General features: G+C 42.6%; 1 protein-coding gene across 2 annotated transcripts in view; it reads left to right on the forward strand.

Annotated features, from left to right (window-relative positions):
- LOC126254472 (follistatin-related protein 5-like) overlaps positions 1–14,497 on the forward strand; it is a 572,842-nt gene extending 558,345 nt beyond the window's left edge. For both annotated transcript variants that reach the window (XM_049955314.1, XM_049955315.1), the window contains exon 17: positions 12,052–14,497. In XM_049955314.1, coding sequence (XP_049811271.1) covers positions 12,052–12,281 — 230 coding nt within the window. In that variant the 3' untranslated portion in view covers positions 12,282–14,497. The remainder of the gene's footprint in view (positions 1–12,051) is intronic.
- The last annotated feature ends 2,555 nt before the right edge of the window (positions 14,498–17,052 follow it).

The raw sequence follows: 17,052 nt of genomic DNA on the forward strand, positions 1-17,052 counted from the left end.
CCGACACGCGGTGTTAGTAATTTCATCATGACAGAAAACTTGGCTGGAGTGTCCCCACTCAAACACACAGTTCTTGAAGCTTGAGCCTAGCCATTCGCCTTTCAGTGGTGGTGGTGGTGGTTAGTGTTTAACGTCCCGTCGACAACGAGGTCATTAGAGACGGAGCGCAAGCTCGGGTTAGGGAAGGAGTGGGAAGAAAATCGACCGTGCCCTTTCAAAGGAACCATCCCGGCATTTGCCTGAAACGATTTAGGGAAATCACGGAAAACCTAAATCAGGATGGCTGGAGACGGGATTGAACCGTCGTCCTCCCGAATGCGAGTCCAGTGTGCTAACCACTGCGCCACCTCGCTCGGTCATTCGCCTTTCAGTAAATTATCAGAAACATTATGGGTAATAGAAACGAGAGCAAAAGCAGTTTCTCGGTCTTTAGTAGTGACGTCCGTAGCTGCGACGGACACCCAGTTGTTGGCTGTGCTCGCACCACCTGTTGGTGGCTGGCGTGGGACAGAGGTAGCGGATATGAGATACGGGCGGCTCCTTTCGCTGACGCTCAGCTTCGTTCCATCCTCTGTCTGTACGTGCTGGGGCTTACACAGCCTCCGTGGTCCTTTGTCATACTCACAATATTCTCTGTTTAATATTTTTTTTTTAAATATATAATAGAGCGTTCAAAGCCTTCTACTGGTGGAGGCTATCTTTTGCAGCCCAAGCTGCGTTTCGTTTCCCATGACCATCTTTCCTTAATGAGGAAAAACAGATAGGACGTAACTCTGGACACAGGGTGGCCTCGTCCTTCCCAGTGGGTGTCCCGACAGAGGAACTTCTCACTATTTAAAAAAAATGGTTCAAATGGCTCTGAGCACTATGGGACTCAACTGCTGTGGTCATTAGTCCCCTAGAACTTAGAACTAGTTAAACCTACCTAACCTAAGGACATCACACACATCCATGCCCGAGGCAGGATTCGAACCTGCGACCATAGCGGCCTCGCGGTTCCAGACTGCAGCGCCTAGAACCGCAAGGCCACTTCGGCCGGCTCTCACTATTCCTCTCCAGGTTTTATGCCTTAGGTATCTCCGCATGAAAGCTTCAGAAAAAGAGGTTAGAGGGCACTAGCCTTGCCATACTTGGCCTTCGTTCTACCAGAATGCCCTGCCATACAGGATGTTAACAACTAGTCGCTAAGCAAATGCTCGAAAGTCTCCACCACTAGCCCACCAAATTGGTTACCTTCACGAGGGCCCTTTCAAGAGGCCTTATATTCTAATTAATGTATTTGTAAATTGAACATATTAAAGTTTTCTTCCAACTTATAAGAAGTGTTTCCATAGTTAATAGTTACGCCGGCTTCACACACACACACACACACACACACACACACACACACACACATACACACTGTCTCAAATTTTGTAACATTTCGTTTTGAGTTTGTGTGCATAAAGGCGTAACGATATACTCGGATTTCCTTCCGAGGACGCTCCTAAGCCTTGTAGTTTATCCTGAGATAAAACAATTACTTTTGTAGGCTTTCTTTTCGTTTACCAAGATCCAGTCACTTCAAATTTGTTGCTACTCTTGGTGTATCGTCGAATCATTCGGAACGCCTGCAGCAGGAAATTTTCGTAGGAAGGCAGGTCGACATTCCACATTAGACTCTGTTATTCCATAGTTCAACGTAAGAAACAGTCGGTGATGCTCAGCGTGTACCAAAGGAGGCGCACACACACACACACACACACACACACACACACACACACACACACACACACATTATGCCACCTGCCACCCTGTCCGAATAACGAGCCGACGCGTCACGTGGCGATAGCAAGATTGCCTCTGCCTACTACGGAGGTATCGACTGAGCGAGGTGCCTCAGATATCAGCACAGTAGACTCGCAGTGGGAAGACGGACGTACTGGCTACATATTTTTCCTTTTTTTTTTTTTTTTTTGTCCGCCCCTGGTAGGTGAGTGGTCAGCGCGACGGAATGTCATACTTAACGGCCCGGGTTCGTTCCCGTCTGGGCCGGAGATTTTCTCCGCTCAGGGACTGGGTGTTGTGTTGCTGTTATCATCATCGTTTCATCCCCATCGACACGCAAGTCTCCGAAATGGCGTCAATTCGAAAGACTTGCACCAAGCGAACGGCCTACCCGACGGGAGGCCCTAGCCACAAAGCATTTTCATTTCCATTTTACTTTTTCTGTAGTTTTCGTAATTCGCTTACGGTAAATGGGGGTGTGGTTAATTTGAAACAGACACTGCTGATTTCCTTCCCCAAAGTTCCCCAAGCTTCGTCTCCAATGACCTAGTCGTCGACGAAACATTAAGCCCTAATCTTCATATGGTGGTGTTATTGATTTCCATGCAATGCAGGAGAGAGTCCTTCCGTGGTACGTGAAATATCTACATCGCCATATACACTTCCCAGGCATATACACTTCCCAAGCCACTGTATAATGCATTGTACCATTATTACCGTACCAATACTGTTCGTTTTCTTTCCAATTCATCCACGTAGTGGGTGAGTAAAACAAGACTGTAAGCCTCTCTAGGGATCCTAATCTCCTTTATTTTATTGTTATAGTCCCTACGCGAGATGCATCGTTGGTGGCAGCAAGATCGCACGTCTTCTTAGGATACATGTTCTCTGAATTTATCCAACAAGAGAGTGCGAGAGAACAACATCGTCTTTCTCCCAAAGATTCCCTGAGCATTTCTGTTACACTTTCCTAAGATCTATATCGACCTTTTGTGGTTCTAGTAGTTCGAGTCTGATGTTGTCAAACCTTCTTTATAAAGACTCCAAAACACTTGAACAACAGTCTATAACTGGTCGCACCAGCATCGTGTATAAGATTTCCTTTACAGATGCAATGAATTTGCCAAGAACCCACACAACAAATCTCAGCCTTACATTAGCATTGCCGCGCGGGATTAGCCAAGCGCTCTAGGGCGCTGCAGTCATGGACTGTGCGGCTGGTCCCGGCAGGGGTTCGAGTCCTCCCTCGGGCATGGGTGTGTGTGTTTGTCCTTAGGATAATTTAGGTTAAGTAGTGTGTAAGCTTAGGGACTGATGACCTTAGCAGTTAAGTCCCATAATATTTCACACACATTTGAACATTTTCTTAATAAAAATAATAATTGGCAATATTATTAATAATAGTAAGACTAACAATGATAATAAAATAATGGAGGAATTAAGAATGATATTAATTAGTTATTACATAACAAACTCAGTAACAGAAATTAGGATTATTAACGACGAGTTATAATTGGCAACAATAATAATAGTAACACTATTAATAATAACAAAGTAATGCAGACGTTCAGAATGATACTGATTAGTTTAGCACTTTGGAGGCCTTGTTTGCTATTAGAAAAAGTGGGAGGGATAGTCAAAGAGGAGAAGATTCAAATGAAAGTGACAACCGCTGCAAGGAAAGAAGAAAATTTAAATAGATAATTCGGTACATAAGTGGAGGGAAAAGTTGCGGGGGAGGGAAGATTGAGGATACTGAGCTGGACAAGAGATAGCTATAGTGAAAGAAGGTGGGCCATTAGCCGTCTTTTGAACATAATATATTGACAAGTCATATAATTCAAAAATGGCTCTGAGCACTACAGAACTTAATATCTATGGTCATCAGTCCCCTAGAACTTAGAACTACTTAAACCTAACTAACCTAAGGACATCACACAACACCGAGTCATCTCGAGGCAGTCATATAGTTTAATATATGTTTAAATACAGGTGTTAAAACTATTAAAATATAAAACTGAATGGAAGGTCCAACAGTCCGCTGTAGCTGTATTTATTTAGGTCGGCTAGAGCCGCACACAACTGGTTTCGCTACTGTTAAGTTGCATCTTCTGGTGTATATAAATGCTACGTCAGATGGCGTAGGGAGTTGTTACAGAATGTCACAGAGTAGCAATTGGCGTGGTTGGGTGAAATTCTCAGCCCTCCTCAATTGATATAAACCATCTTCAATGATAAACGTCCAGTGTGTGATAAAATCACGAGCTGTCATCACTTTACTGATTAAAATATGTTCCTGTCGGCCTACGTCAAGCAACAGACCATGTCCCCCGTAAAAAAATTATGTCTTTTGAAGTTTGAGAAGATTTTAATTTGTTTTATGTTTTGAGGGGTTATAGTGTGAGGGGTGAAGATGAATAGGAAGGAGGAGTGCAATGACTGAGAAGACGATACAGCAAACACAGGGTATGATAACCTCTATGCTTATCAGCACATAGCAATAATAACTATTCATAGCCAGGCGTGGTATCGTCGAAACACCGTACGTCACGATTGATTAGCACACAGGCTTCCATCGCCAGTTCCAGACGACATGACCTCTCATACAAAATCCGTTGGAGATTGGGATCGCCATAATCAAGAATAGGCAGTATTAGTGACTCTACGACCTCCTTTATACGGATTATCTTACAATTACTCACACTTAAAGAGACCTGACATTCATTATATCAACTACAAGTTTCTGAAATTTTTGTACAAGTCCTTAGGATCGTCCAACGACGAAAATTCCCTGTAATAACTAACAGCATCGGTTGCGAACAGTCGAATTGTGCTGCTGATAAATCGTTTATGTTCGAGGTTTGGAACTTTATTAGTGGCAACTATTTATTTACAGCTCATTTCAAAGTTTTACTGACCTTCAACGTAGTCACCAGCATTGTGTATAACCCGTTGCCCGCGATGTGGAAGTCGTAGGATACTCTTAGCAGTGCCAGTTGTATTGACAGTTCGAGCGGCGACGTCTATTGCCCGACGAATTTGTAGCAGTTCTTAAGCAAATGCCGTGAAGTGCTTCCTTCAGTTTAGAAATCGATTTGAACTTAACGAGGGCTTAAGCCAGATGAGTGCAGTATGTGGTATAGCACTTAGCAGCCTCATCAGTCAAACAAATCAGTAACAGCTTGCACTGTACGTGCTTGAGCGTTGTCTTGCAAAATGATGGTCAGGTCCTGCACAAAGTGTCATCACTTCTGTCTCTAAGCTGGTCGTAGGTTGTGTTCCAAAAATAAACAGCACAGAGACAGAAGTGATGACACTTTCTGCAGGACCTGATAATCATTTTTCAGGACAATGCTCAAGCAAATACAGTGCAAGCTGTTACTGATTTCTGTGCGGCTGGTCCCGGCGGAGGTTCGAGTCCTCCCTCGGGCATGGGTGTGTGTTTGTCCTTTGGATAATTTAGGTTAAGTAGTGTGTAAGCTTAGGGACTGATGACCTTAACAGTTAAGTCCCAAAAGATTTCACACACATTTGAATATTTTTTGTTACTGTTATGTTTGAACGATGGGACTGCTCCCAGCTATACCACCTACTGCACTTCACTGACTTAAGCCCTAGCAAGTTAAACTCGATTTCCAAACTGAAGGAAACACTTTACGGCATTCGCTTCAGAACCGCTACAAATTCGTCGGGCAATAGACTGCGCCGCTCGAACTGTCAACACAACTGTCACTGCTAAGAGTATCCTACGCAGGGCCGGCGCAAGCCCAAGTGCCGCACCGTGCGAGCTGCTAAATTGCCGCTCCTCTCCCCCCCCCCCCCCTTTCCCCCGTTTTTTTTTTTTTTCAAAACGTTTGTGGAATATTATTTAAACAAATCTATAGAAAATATCAGCAATCAATCGCAATTTTTGTTTTTACTTTTCAGATCTACCTAGGTTTCGTCCACTGAGTGGCCAGTCTCAAACTTTTAATATGTGCTTACATCTAAACCGTCATGTTGACAGTTACGTTCAGCATAACGGTATGGATGTAAACATAAGTCAAAGCATTGAGAATAGTCACACTGTGCCCGAAACCTATGTAGATTTGGAAAATAAAAACAAAAATTGCGACTGATTGGTGACATTTTCTACAGATTTGTACAAAACAGTCACTGGGCACCAGCTCAAAAATGGCGTCAAACCTAATTGAAGAAATCTAGCTAATTTTAATAAGCCTTGTGAATTTACAAAAATGTTCAAATGTGTGTGAAATCTTATGGAACTTAACTGCTAAGGTCATCAGACCCTAAGCTTACACACTGCTTAACCTAAACTATCCTAAGGACAAACACACACATCCATGCCCGAGGGAGGACTCGAACCTCCGCCAGGACCAGCCGCACAGCGCATGACTGCAGCGCCCTAGACCGCTTGGCTAATCCCGCGCGGCATGAACTTACAGTTAACGTCATTAAACATTTTTCAATGTTTGTGAACAGATAATGTATTTAACGGAAAACAAAATATATTTACAATTTAACGATAATTTGTTATGGACAATAATATTTACAATAACTATTTAATGTTGAACAAAATAAGAAACAACACAGTAAATAACCAAGACACTGATCATAATATAAAAATTTAAAAAAATACTAGACAAATCGAACCTTCCTGGGTTTTGCTTGTGCAAATTCTTTCACACGATCTGTGTAATTTAAATCCTCTGCAAGCTCGTGCTCTATCGATATTCTAGCAAGATCATTCAAACGAGTTTGGCTCATCGTTGATCGGAGGTATGTCTTTATCAATTTCAGTTTTGAGAAACTCCTCTTTCCACTCGCAACTGTCGCTGGGAGTGTTAGGAGAATTCCCAGAGCAATGTTAACATTAGGGCAAAATTTATGTCTTCCTATAAACTTCAGAGTCTCTTTTGGTCCTATTCAAGGTTTCAGCAATGTTGAAAGCGCGTTTAGTTCTTCCATCAACTCCAGTGCATCAATGTCGCTTGATTCATGATCTTGCAAAATCGCTGCGAGGATTCTACACTTTGTGTCCAGGCTGTCAGGAGGTGCATTCTTCAGCTCGGCGATGTCGTAGAGGAAATCAAAATAATCACAATGAGATTTCAGTTGATTGAATCTCTCATCCAAAGATGTGGTTGCTGCATCTAAAAGATAATAGTAGAATTCAGGCTTGTAACGTTTTGTTTGGTCATCTATTGTCTCATCCCTTCCTTCATAGGTAAAGTGTATTGGCTTCTTACTTCGTCGCCAGGAAACACTTATCCGTGGTAACGTTAGATCTTCTAGCTCTAATTCTGTGGCCAATTCTTTGGAATTCGTCAAGAAAGGCACAAACTTTTCTTCTCTTCTGCAGGTCTCAAAGTATGCTTTCGTTTTTTCAAGCATTTAAACGGCCTCAGAAACATTTATATCAGTGGTCTGGAGGGTCTTACTGACTTCACTGATGTGAAGCAGAACGTCGTACCAGATTACTATAGAAGTGAGAAAGATGCAATTTTTTATTTGATTCGCAAGCGACGTTGCTTCGTGAGTGGTCATGCCATTGAATTCTTCTGATATCTGAACCAGTGCATCATAAACGCCTCCAATTTGAAACGTCAGGGGAGTAAGTGCATCGATGCGACTTTCCCACCCAGTATCGCTCAGTGGCTTCAGCGACAGGTTAGGCAGATACTTCTTCAAGACATCCTAACCTCGAACGGAGGACGAGAAGACGTCATACAAGCTTTTCATTGTCGAAAACACGGAAACAGCATGTTTAGAAGACATAGCGGCAACGTTTACAACAAGATTCAATGAGTGACTGCTACATGGTACATAAAATGCTCTCTTGTACATATCTGAAATTATTTTCTGGAGACCAGACTTCTTTCCTTTCATGTTTGCTCTATTGTCATATCCTTGCCCTTTCATATTACACAATAGGATTCTTTTATCTTGCAAGAACTTGAGTACGACCTGCGTCAAAGTGGAGCTTGAAGACTCGAGCACTGGAAAAAATCCCATGAAATGCTCCCGAATTCGGACATCGTATACCCTGTCGAGTCTTGTATCCTGGACGAAATGTACCACAACTGTCATCTGCTCAACTTTTGAAATATCTGGTGTTCAGTCCAGAATTATACTGTAATACTTTGCAAATTTCATCATTAATAAAATGTTGTTGGTTATAGATGATCCAATAAGATGAATTAGTTCATTCTGTGTTTCTTTTCCAAGATAGTGATGATCCTTGTTCTCACCTTGCTTTGTTCTGTGCAGGTGCTCCATCATCACACTGTCGAATTTTCCGAATAATTCAACGAGTTTCAAGAAGTTTCCACTGTCAGGCTGAAAGAGTGTATCTGTACTTCCTCTAAAAGGCAGACATTGCCGACCAAGGAAATGAATTATTGCTATTAAGCGCTCAAGAACATTTTCCTAATGTTCGCTTTCAGTATTCAGAAGCCTTTGATGATGGGCGTCAACAGTTCGTGACTTTTTCATTCTCTCGGAAAACACGATCCACTTTTTATGTGAATTCAAATGCTCGGTGGACTTCCCGTGACATTCGAGATACAAAGCAAGATGCCGCCAGTCGATTATACCGTTCTTTGCCATTTTTACTGTAGATGACGAAAAAAGTTTGCAACAAAAGTAGAACCCAGCATCCTTGCTCTTTGAGTACACCAACCAATGTCTATCTGCTTCTTCTAAATTCTTCAAAGAATAGCTGTAGTGCACAGGGCTGAAACGCCGGGCCGCGCGGGTTTACCCGAGCGGTCTGGGGCGCTGCAGTCATGGACTGTGTGGCTGGTCCCGGCGGAGGTTCGAGTCCTCCCTCGAGCATGGGTGTGTGTGTTTGTCCTTAGGATAATTTAGGTTAAGTAGTGTGTAAGCTTAGGGACTGATGACCTTAGCAGTTAAGTCCCATAAGATTTCACACACATTTGAACTTTTTTTTTTTGAAACGCCGGTCGTCCGCTTTTTTAGGACATTCTTCAGCTTCCTTAATACGCTCTGGAGGACCTCGCATGACCAAAGTCTTTCGAATGCAGTCGGTAATAATTTCCGGCCATCTTCCGGGATCTGAGTCAATTGTGTCTTCCAGTTTAGGCTCGCCTTCAATCCCTTTTCCGGTGGTGAGTACCTAGGCTGATGTTCCTCCGGTATTTTCCGAATCGGGTCGCCTAATTTCAGTTCTGCCTGATGTTTCAATCTCGGAGCTTTCTTCACAAAGCAGCTCTTGAGCCCAGACGAGGTCTGTTGAACATGTTGTGGGTGGCCCACCGTCAGCATTGCTACTGTATACGGTGGTCGCAGTACTGTGTTGGCCAACTTTCTGGTCATGTCCTGAAGATAAAGATGTAGCTGCAGTAGCTCCACTAGTTTCTGTACTTTCAGGATCTATTTTTCCACCCTCGCCGCTGCTAGGTCGTTCTCCCTTTGGCTTGAACTATCGTTGCAGTGCATCCTTTTGCTTCTTATAGTCATCTTCCTTCAGCGCCCGTCTTTTCCTATATTCACTGCCAGACAGCCTTTTTTTACCATCGGACATGTTTCGATCCAGCCTGTAAAGAACGATTACGTGAAACTAACTGTTGATGTCAGTATACTGAATTTTTTCATCACACTTCACAGACATTTTCCTGATATTCCACTGCACGTAAACGGAATATTATATTACTGTAGTATACACTGTTCAGGAGATGAAGTCATAAGAATTGAGCCGCGTGAAATTGAATTTCAGGCCAAATTTCACCACAGACGCAGGTGAAACGGTCAAAGAGTGGGGCGGAAGACACTGGAGAGAGGAAGAATAAGGAGATGGAGTAACATGATAATGCAATAAATACACACCTGGGCATCGACGGGTACTAATGCTAGTCGAAATATATTAACTCACTGCACTGTGGTTTTTCATTTCAAAGAACTGACACTCGACATCCGTCGTAATTTCCATGTGTCATTTCTTTCGTGTCTGATTATAGAATAAGGGGTAGCAAATTAGTCATCGCCATATCACTTCACTTTTCTTCGCTTTATTTTCATTCTAGCTATTGGGACGACGCGTGTTTATTTGCCGACTTGCCAATTCTTGAAGTAATAGATCATAAGGTTCAAATGGTTCAAATGGCTCTGAGCACTGTGGTACTTAACATCTGTGGTCATCAGTCCCCTAGAACTTAGAACTACTTAAACCTAACTAACCTAAGGACATCACACACATCCATGCCCGAGGCAGGATTCCCACCTGCGACCGTAGCGGTCACGCGGTTCCAGACTGAAGCACCTACAACCGCACGGCCACACCGGCCGGCAGATCATAAGGAAAATAAACTTTCCTATTCTGCAATCTTGAAAGAGAAAAATTCTAACTTATGAGTAACGTGCATGAGCAATACTAATTGTATGTTATATGAAAAGCACTTACCTATTACATCCCAAGTTGCAAGATATTCGGACACACCAATTCTTCTGTTCTTACGAAACGCAATGAAAGTGCTCCTGACCAATCTTGACTCCCTCGGCTGTAGAGAACGCAACAATACGTATTTCCTGGAGAGGCGAAGTGGTGTCGCGGCAGTGCCAGGAACTAGGTCACGTGACGCGGTACAGCGAGGCTACGGTTAAACTAGTGCCTCAGAAGAAAAAGCAAGAAGCTCATAATAAGTTTGTGACCGATGATGCGGATAAATGTATTATCAGGGAGCAATTTCTATGGCATTACGAACAATAGAAAGTAATACGAACTTCGTGAAAACTGCACAACTTTTGTCAAACAGAAATGAGCTTCAAAGCTAGCAAGTAAACCCTCAGAAGCAATGTTCTATGGATTTTCGTTTTAGAAGGTGTCAAAATTAACGTTTTGTTTTGTGCGGACGAGAGTGCATTGTTACTAAAGCACCATAATTTCTCAGGTTTTCATCAGAATCAAAGCGACCAGTAGTTTACTAAGATGAAACATGGATTCACACGCGTTATACAGTAAATAAATGTTGGCAAAGTGATAGTGTGCGAGTAGTATTGTCAAACAAAAGTGCCGGTCAGAGTTTAATGGTTGTTCACGCAGGCGGAGACGGGTGTTTCATGGCAAACCAAAACGTCAGACTATCACTCATAAACGGATAGCAAAAATTTTCAAAAATACGTCTAAAGCCAACTTATGCCAGGATTATTACCAATGTCTTTATCCCTTGTAATTACTCGCAACGTATTTACCCATTCAGAATACTTCTAGCCATTGTAGGTGTTGGACATGTTTGACTGTAGTAATGTTCAACCATTTTTTTTCCGTAATGCGGGAAGAATAAAACACTCGGAAACTGCCATTGAAGGGCTTAGCAAAATTGCTTTAGGCTTAACATGTAACTGCAGTATCGAACATTGCATTCGAATTTCCAAATTAGATTTCGTCTTCTGCAAAATTAGTTGTGAGTAAACGCACGGCGCGTAACAGGCTGGCAGCGCTCACCCATACGAATACTGGCGTTTACGCCAGACTGCTTCCCACTCTCTGCTCCTACGGCGTAAACACGACGGTGCTGCCACAGTGGCGAGGAAGAAATTAGTCCTCCTCCCTCCCCTTGTCCAACAGGGACGGCCGGCAGGTAGTAGAGGCGCCATGCCACAACTCCCGAAGCCGCTCCCTTCGAGGTTGGGTTTCGAATCCCCTCTTTGCCATGAATGTTGAGTTTGTCCAAAAAAAAATGGGGGGGAGGGAGGATGCCGCAGATTTGCCACCCCTCGGGAAGTGCCGCCCCGTGCGGCCGCACGTTTCGCACGTGCCTTGCGCCGGCCCTGATCCAACGACTTCCACCTCGCTGGCAACGGGTTATACACAATGCTGGTGACTTTTTTGGAGGTCAGTAAAACTTTGAAACACGTATCTATTTTGTACGAGTTGTAAATAAATAGTTGCCACTGCTAAAGTTCCAACCCTCGTATGTTGAAACAGCCTGTGTTTGCCAAGCCGGCCGGAGTGGCCGTGGGATTTTAGGCGCTACAGTAGGAACCGACCGACCGCTACGGTCGCAGGTTCGAATCCTGCCTCGGGTATGGATGTGTGTGATGTCCTTAGTTAAGTTAGGTTTAATTAGTTCTAAGTTCTAGGCGACCGATGACCTCAGAAGTTAAGTCGCATAGTGCTCAGAGCCATTTGAACAATTTTTGTGTTTGCCACCGCCACTGTTCGACAGGGCTACCTCACTGCCTAATACACAGAGATTAGTGCTCCTGTCCATATTTTATCACTGACTTTGATTCGTGTGTACGAACTGGACCGCTGTTGCGCAGGTAAAGTGGAGATGATCACCGGCGTGGGCCGCGCCATGTCTCCCGCGCTTGCGCAGTGGGGCGCGCCCAACCGGCCGATCGCCTCGTCGGCGGTGTTCGGCCACTACATGGTCACCACGGCCAACGAGGCGCTGTTCGTCGTGAACGGCGAGACGCGCACCGTCAACTGCGAGATCGGCGGACTCGTGCACCCGCGCGCCGTCGTCTGGGTGACGATGCGCCTACAGTAGCCGCCGGGCGACGTCACCGCCTCGCGGCGTGCAACGCGCCGCTACCGAGGCAGGTCCTTCCAACTGCCGGGAGCCGACACCCTCACCAGGACGCTTACGACCAAACCTCAACAGTCGTTCCACAAGAACATTGAGACGTGGGCCATTTAGAGAAAAAGAGAAACACTGTCAAATGCAGAGATTCCTCTGGAGTATATTTAGTACGCGAAATGCTTGTTAATTGTTTTGTGTTATTCTATTTATTTGCCACTACCTTCCAACTGGCTGTCGGAGATCGCTTATTTCGGTACTCGTATACCTTCCACACTCCACTCATTCCACTGAAGGTCTCCGCATGGAAGGAACTGAACACATTACACACATTTATCATCCGTAGCATCCAGGATACAAGAGCAGAAAGAAAATTGTGTTGACATATACATAGTATACGTACCAAAAATGCAACATAGCTAGACACCTATTTTAATGTTGATTCCAGTTTCGTCAGAATGCATCTACTGAATAGGTAAACGCTTCGATGAGAGATACATCAAGGACATCACAATTATATACTCTTTCTATTAGCATCAAGTGAAATAGCAAACTAATCAATAAATTCCCATTAGGAAGAATACTTCCGTACCTTAACAGGATCTGTAATAAGAAGTTACACAGAGGACTGCCAAAATGAGTGACGCACATCGTACTCAAATAATCTGTTTTGTCTCCTTCAAATAAAAGAAGTCGGAATACGGTAATTATTACTAATCCCTGGTGTATTTCACGCAAAATCCTAAATCTATAAATATCTGTTTCTTCCCGTCAACTAAGAACTGACGTATAGCAGTAAATCATTGTTCAGCAGTCTCGACTCAGGCGTTCACCAGCAACACAGTTGATCAAAGTTTGTCTGTCACAGAAGGCGCCACCATCTTGACTATTGAGCAGAAGCACTTCTGGCCAAAGTTTTTTCATCTGCCGAGAATCACAGAACTGCCTAACACTCACAATTCTTTTAATTCTGATAGTCATCACGCACACATACACCTCTAGCATAGAATACAGGAGCAGAACAACGTTGTGTCGTTTCACACTGGAACAACCGCGGTACATACACAGGGACCGCCGATGTATGGCACCATGGCTGATACATCGCATTCGGAACTTCAAATGCCTCAGGCGTCAGCCGAAAACTGCTGTTAAGAGAATTGAATAACAATAAAATATTGCTGGTACAGGATTTTCTATATATGGGTACGATAACAGTGTATGGTAATTTGCGATGACAGATTTTACAATATACTACTGGTTCTGGGAGCGTCAAAATTGAATATTCCGACGTAGTTTGGATGTGCGAAGATGACAAATATGTAAAATACTTTTCATTTGCCGTAAGGATATTTTGTAATTCTAGGCACTACATTTTCCCTCCGTAGTGTCGCGTGTAAGGCGGACACCACTTACGGCGTAGATTCCATGGTAAACCTGCTTAGACTTAATACGCAAATAACGTTTTTATTTAGCAAGTTGGAGTGATTCTTCCCTCTAATTACTCAGTTAAAATTTTCTGTAGTCCTGCAGAATCGTATAAAATAAGCTGAACCGTTTTGTCTTTCAGTAAACGTAAGTTTATGAGGAAAAGGTGGCTCTATCTTCTAAAAAGAAGGGTATGTGGAATTTTGAATGTAAATGGTTGTCGTGCAAGGCCTGATTCAGCATTTTGTAAAATTAAATGTGTAATGTTAATCAGTTATTTGATTATTAATGTGTAATTGGAAAGGTACTACATGTTACTTCATTTAACAACAAAATATCGAGTAATAAATGTAACATCGTTTTAAGGCATATAATAATTCAATTGCTTGTGAATATGGACTGCCAATACGCACAATACAGTTTCTTGTTGAACAAATCGGATTTTTCAAATTCAATGACAGCTTCACTGTGTTCATGCGCAGGGCCTAGATACTTTTATACAGACAAGAATTCATATGCAGGAACCTTCTTGATTAGTGTATATTTAAACATATTCCTCCGTATTATTTTTTTTTTCACGCCCGTGAATCAATAAGGAACCGCTGCATGCTGTGCCGATGGCAGTCCATGAACTCAGATGTGTTTAAGGCAACATACGTGTAATTTCTGCTGTTTGATGTGTGTGACGCTTGCGTGTGTATGTGTACAAATAAAAGAGCAGTGTTGGTATGTATTTTTTAATAAAACAAAGAAAATTTCTAGTCTTTCTAATTTACTAAACGATATTTAACGAAAATCGTCATAATGTATAAAAAAAATCTTTTTGTACACTTTTTGTAACTTCCCTCTCTAATGTAGACTTATAGTACATCATGTAGAAGTAGTAACTATGTAACCACTTTCTTGCTAAAATACATTTCCATTACAGGTCTAACCCTGTCAGTCCTTCGTGTTACTAAATTAATCTAAAACGAGCAGCCAGTCCTTTACTAAACGGTTTCGTTCTTCTTCTTTTTCTTGTCGTACCTCTCCTCTTGTCTTTATTCCAGGTGACTTAATGCTTTCATGAGAGACTGTAGTTTTCTATACTAAATAAAGCGCTATTCACCACCTTAAATAAAAGTAAGAGGAAGAAGTAAGTTCCACTGTCCTACGTCTAACAGCATCCTTTTAGTTTCTGGAACTATTCCCTGTTCCCAGTGACGTGACGCAGTTGTCATGACATTACCTCTTACGTATTTGGGAGGTGTGAGGCTCAAATCCTCGTCCAGAAATTCGGATCTAAGCTTTAAGAGTCCTTAGACTAGCACGCGCCCAATTACCTTCCCCTTTCTTGTCTGTCACTTCTAAAGTTTTGCTTTAATGACTTCGATGTCGGCGAACCGTTAAACTCTAGCATTCCTCCACACCCTTTACTCCTCACTAGCAGAGAAACCCCGTGTTGCCGATCATTTTGTCTAACAGTTCGTCGACGTGGAATTTGTTTTTAACTTACAAAGCTTCTTTGTGTATAACTTTCGAAGTCGTATGATCGGGTATATGAACAAAGAGGTTGTTTCCTTCATTAACATGGGAGAGAGAGAAACTTACACGAAGATTTAGGTCCGCAACTGCTGCGTCTGACGTTGTGCTTTGTTTACAGCCATGGCGTAACATAAATTCACTGGGAATTGTACACGTTTAAAGCAAAATGGTAACTTGTTAAGAATAAACGGGATTCGGGGTATAAAAACTCACATGCCAGCCCCACTTTCCATCAAAATTTCCGCTCCTATGGTGTTACGTTGAAGAGAAGTAGGTCGCAGGTTCGAATCCTGCCTCGGGCATGGATGTTTGTGATGTCCTTAGGTTAGTTAGGTTTAACTAGTTCTAAGTTCTAGGGGACTAATGACCTCAGAAGTTGAGTCCCATAGTGCTCAGAGCCATTTGAACCATTTTTGAAGAGAAGTAAATCAACGCCTCCGTGAGTGAAGGATACTGACGAACGAGATCAGAGTTTCTTCGCACCTCGCTTTCGGAAGCAGTTTCCAAAGAGCGAATTAAAGCCTGAAGTTCTGAAGCCATAGCTAGTCTTACCTCGAGATCTTCACTGAATTCTTGGGAGCGTTCATTAGCCGTTCTGATGCATTGAAATATATTCAGTAAATCCAAATATCCTAGCCAAGTAAATTCAATGTTAGTTTGTACTCATAAAGATAAGATAGAGGCTCTCAATTCTGTCACTGACGTACACTTTCGGAAATACTTCTGTCACTGAGGCAAAATAAACTTTCCGAGGAAAGAAGTCAAATATAAACACAACATATTGAAAAAAGCAATCCAACGTCGCTAAATTTTTCTAGACATTCTTATTCGAAAACAAATCGAAGTGAAAATGCAATGAGTAGGCTCCTAAATCACAAAGCAAGCTTAATAAATTCATCGATGTGCGGGATTAGCCGAGCGGTCAGGGGCGCTGCAGTCATGGACTGTGCAGTTGGTCCCGGCGGAGGTTCGTGTCCTCCCACGGGCATGGGTGTGTGTGTTTGTCTTAAGGATAATTTAGGTTACGTAGTGTGTAAGCTTAGGGACTGATGATCTTAGCAGTTAAGCCCTGTAAGATTTCACACACATTTGAACATTTGAATACATTCATTTTTCCTAGCAAATAACATAAATAAAACTTATCGAAAGAAGTAAAGTAATGTCATTAAGATATAATACACAAAGGGAAATCAGTAAATCCTTATACCCTAGCCAAATAATCTCGCTGTTAGTTTGTATTCCTAAAGATATGTTTGCGACGCTTAATTCTGTCATTGACGTAAATTTCCTAAAACACAAGTCAGTGACAAGGGGACCGCCCTACTTATCATCATCAATTTCGTCCAGATTTGTAGTATATGCAGGGCTTGAGCAGAAATGACAGAAATGGAAGCTCCAGATGTCCATGCGTTCGAAAAAAATAGCATTTTTGGCGCGGGTAGCGAGAGGCATGGACAGTTTACGGTAAGACGGCTGCCACGTACCATTTGGCGCAGCAGAAAGAGTATTTAATCACATTCCAAAGGTTTTGGGTTCGAGTCTCTTCGCAGGAAGTCTTCTATATTTTCAGTTATTATGTTACTTACGCTATAAACGAATATGAAAATCAGTAATTACAGCGCATTTACTAATTAATAGTTCCATGAAAACTAAAGGTAGAGGAAAATTTGGATTGTAAATAAATTCCGAGGAAAGGTTTGCAAAGTGTACATGGGTACTTTTTGCATATACAGTTAGGTACTTTTATTATTTTATAGTTGATGATTTAATCGTGCTGGTGTAATATTATCGT

Source organism: Schistocerca nitens, chromosome 1, assembly GCF_023898315.1.
Source record: "Schistocerca nitens isolate TAMUIC-IGC-003100 chromosome 1, iqSchNite1.1, whole genome shotgun sequence".
Classification (NCBI taxonomy): Eukaryota; Metazoa; Arthropoda; class Insecta; order Orthoptera; family Acrididae; genus Schistocerca; species Schistocerca nitens.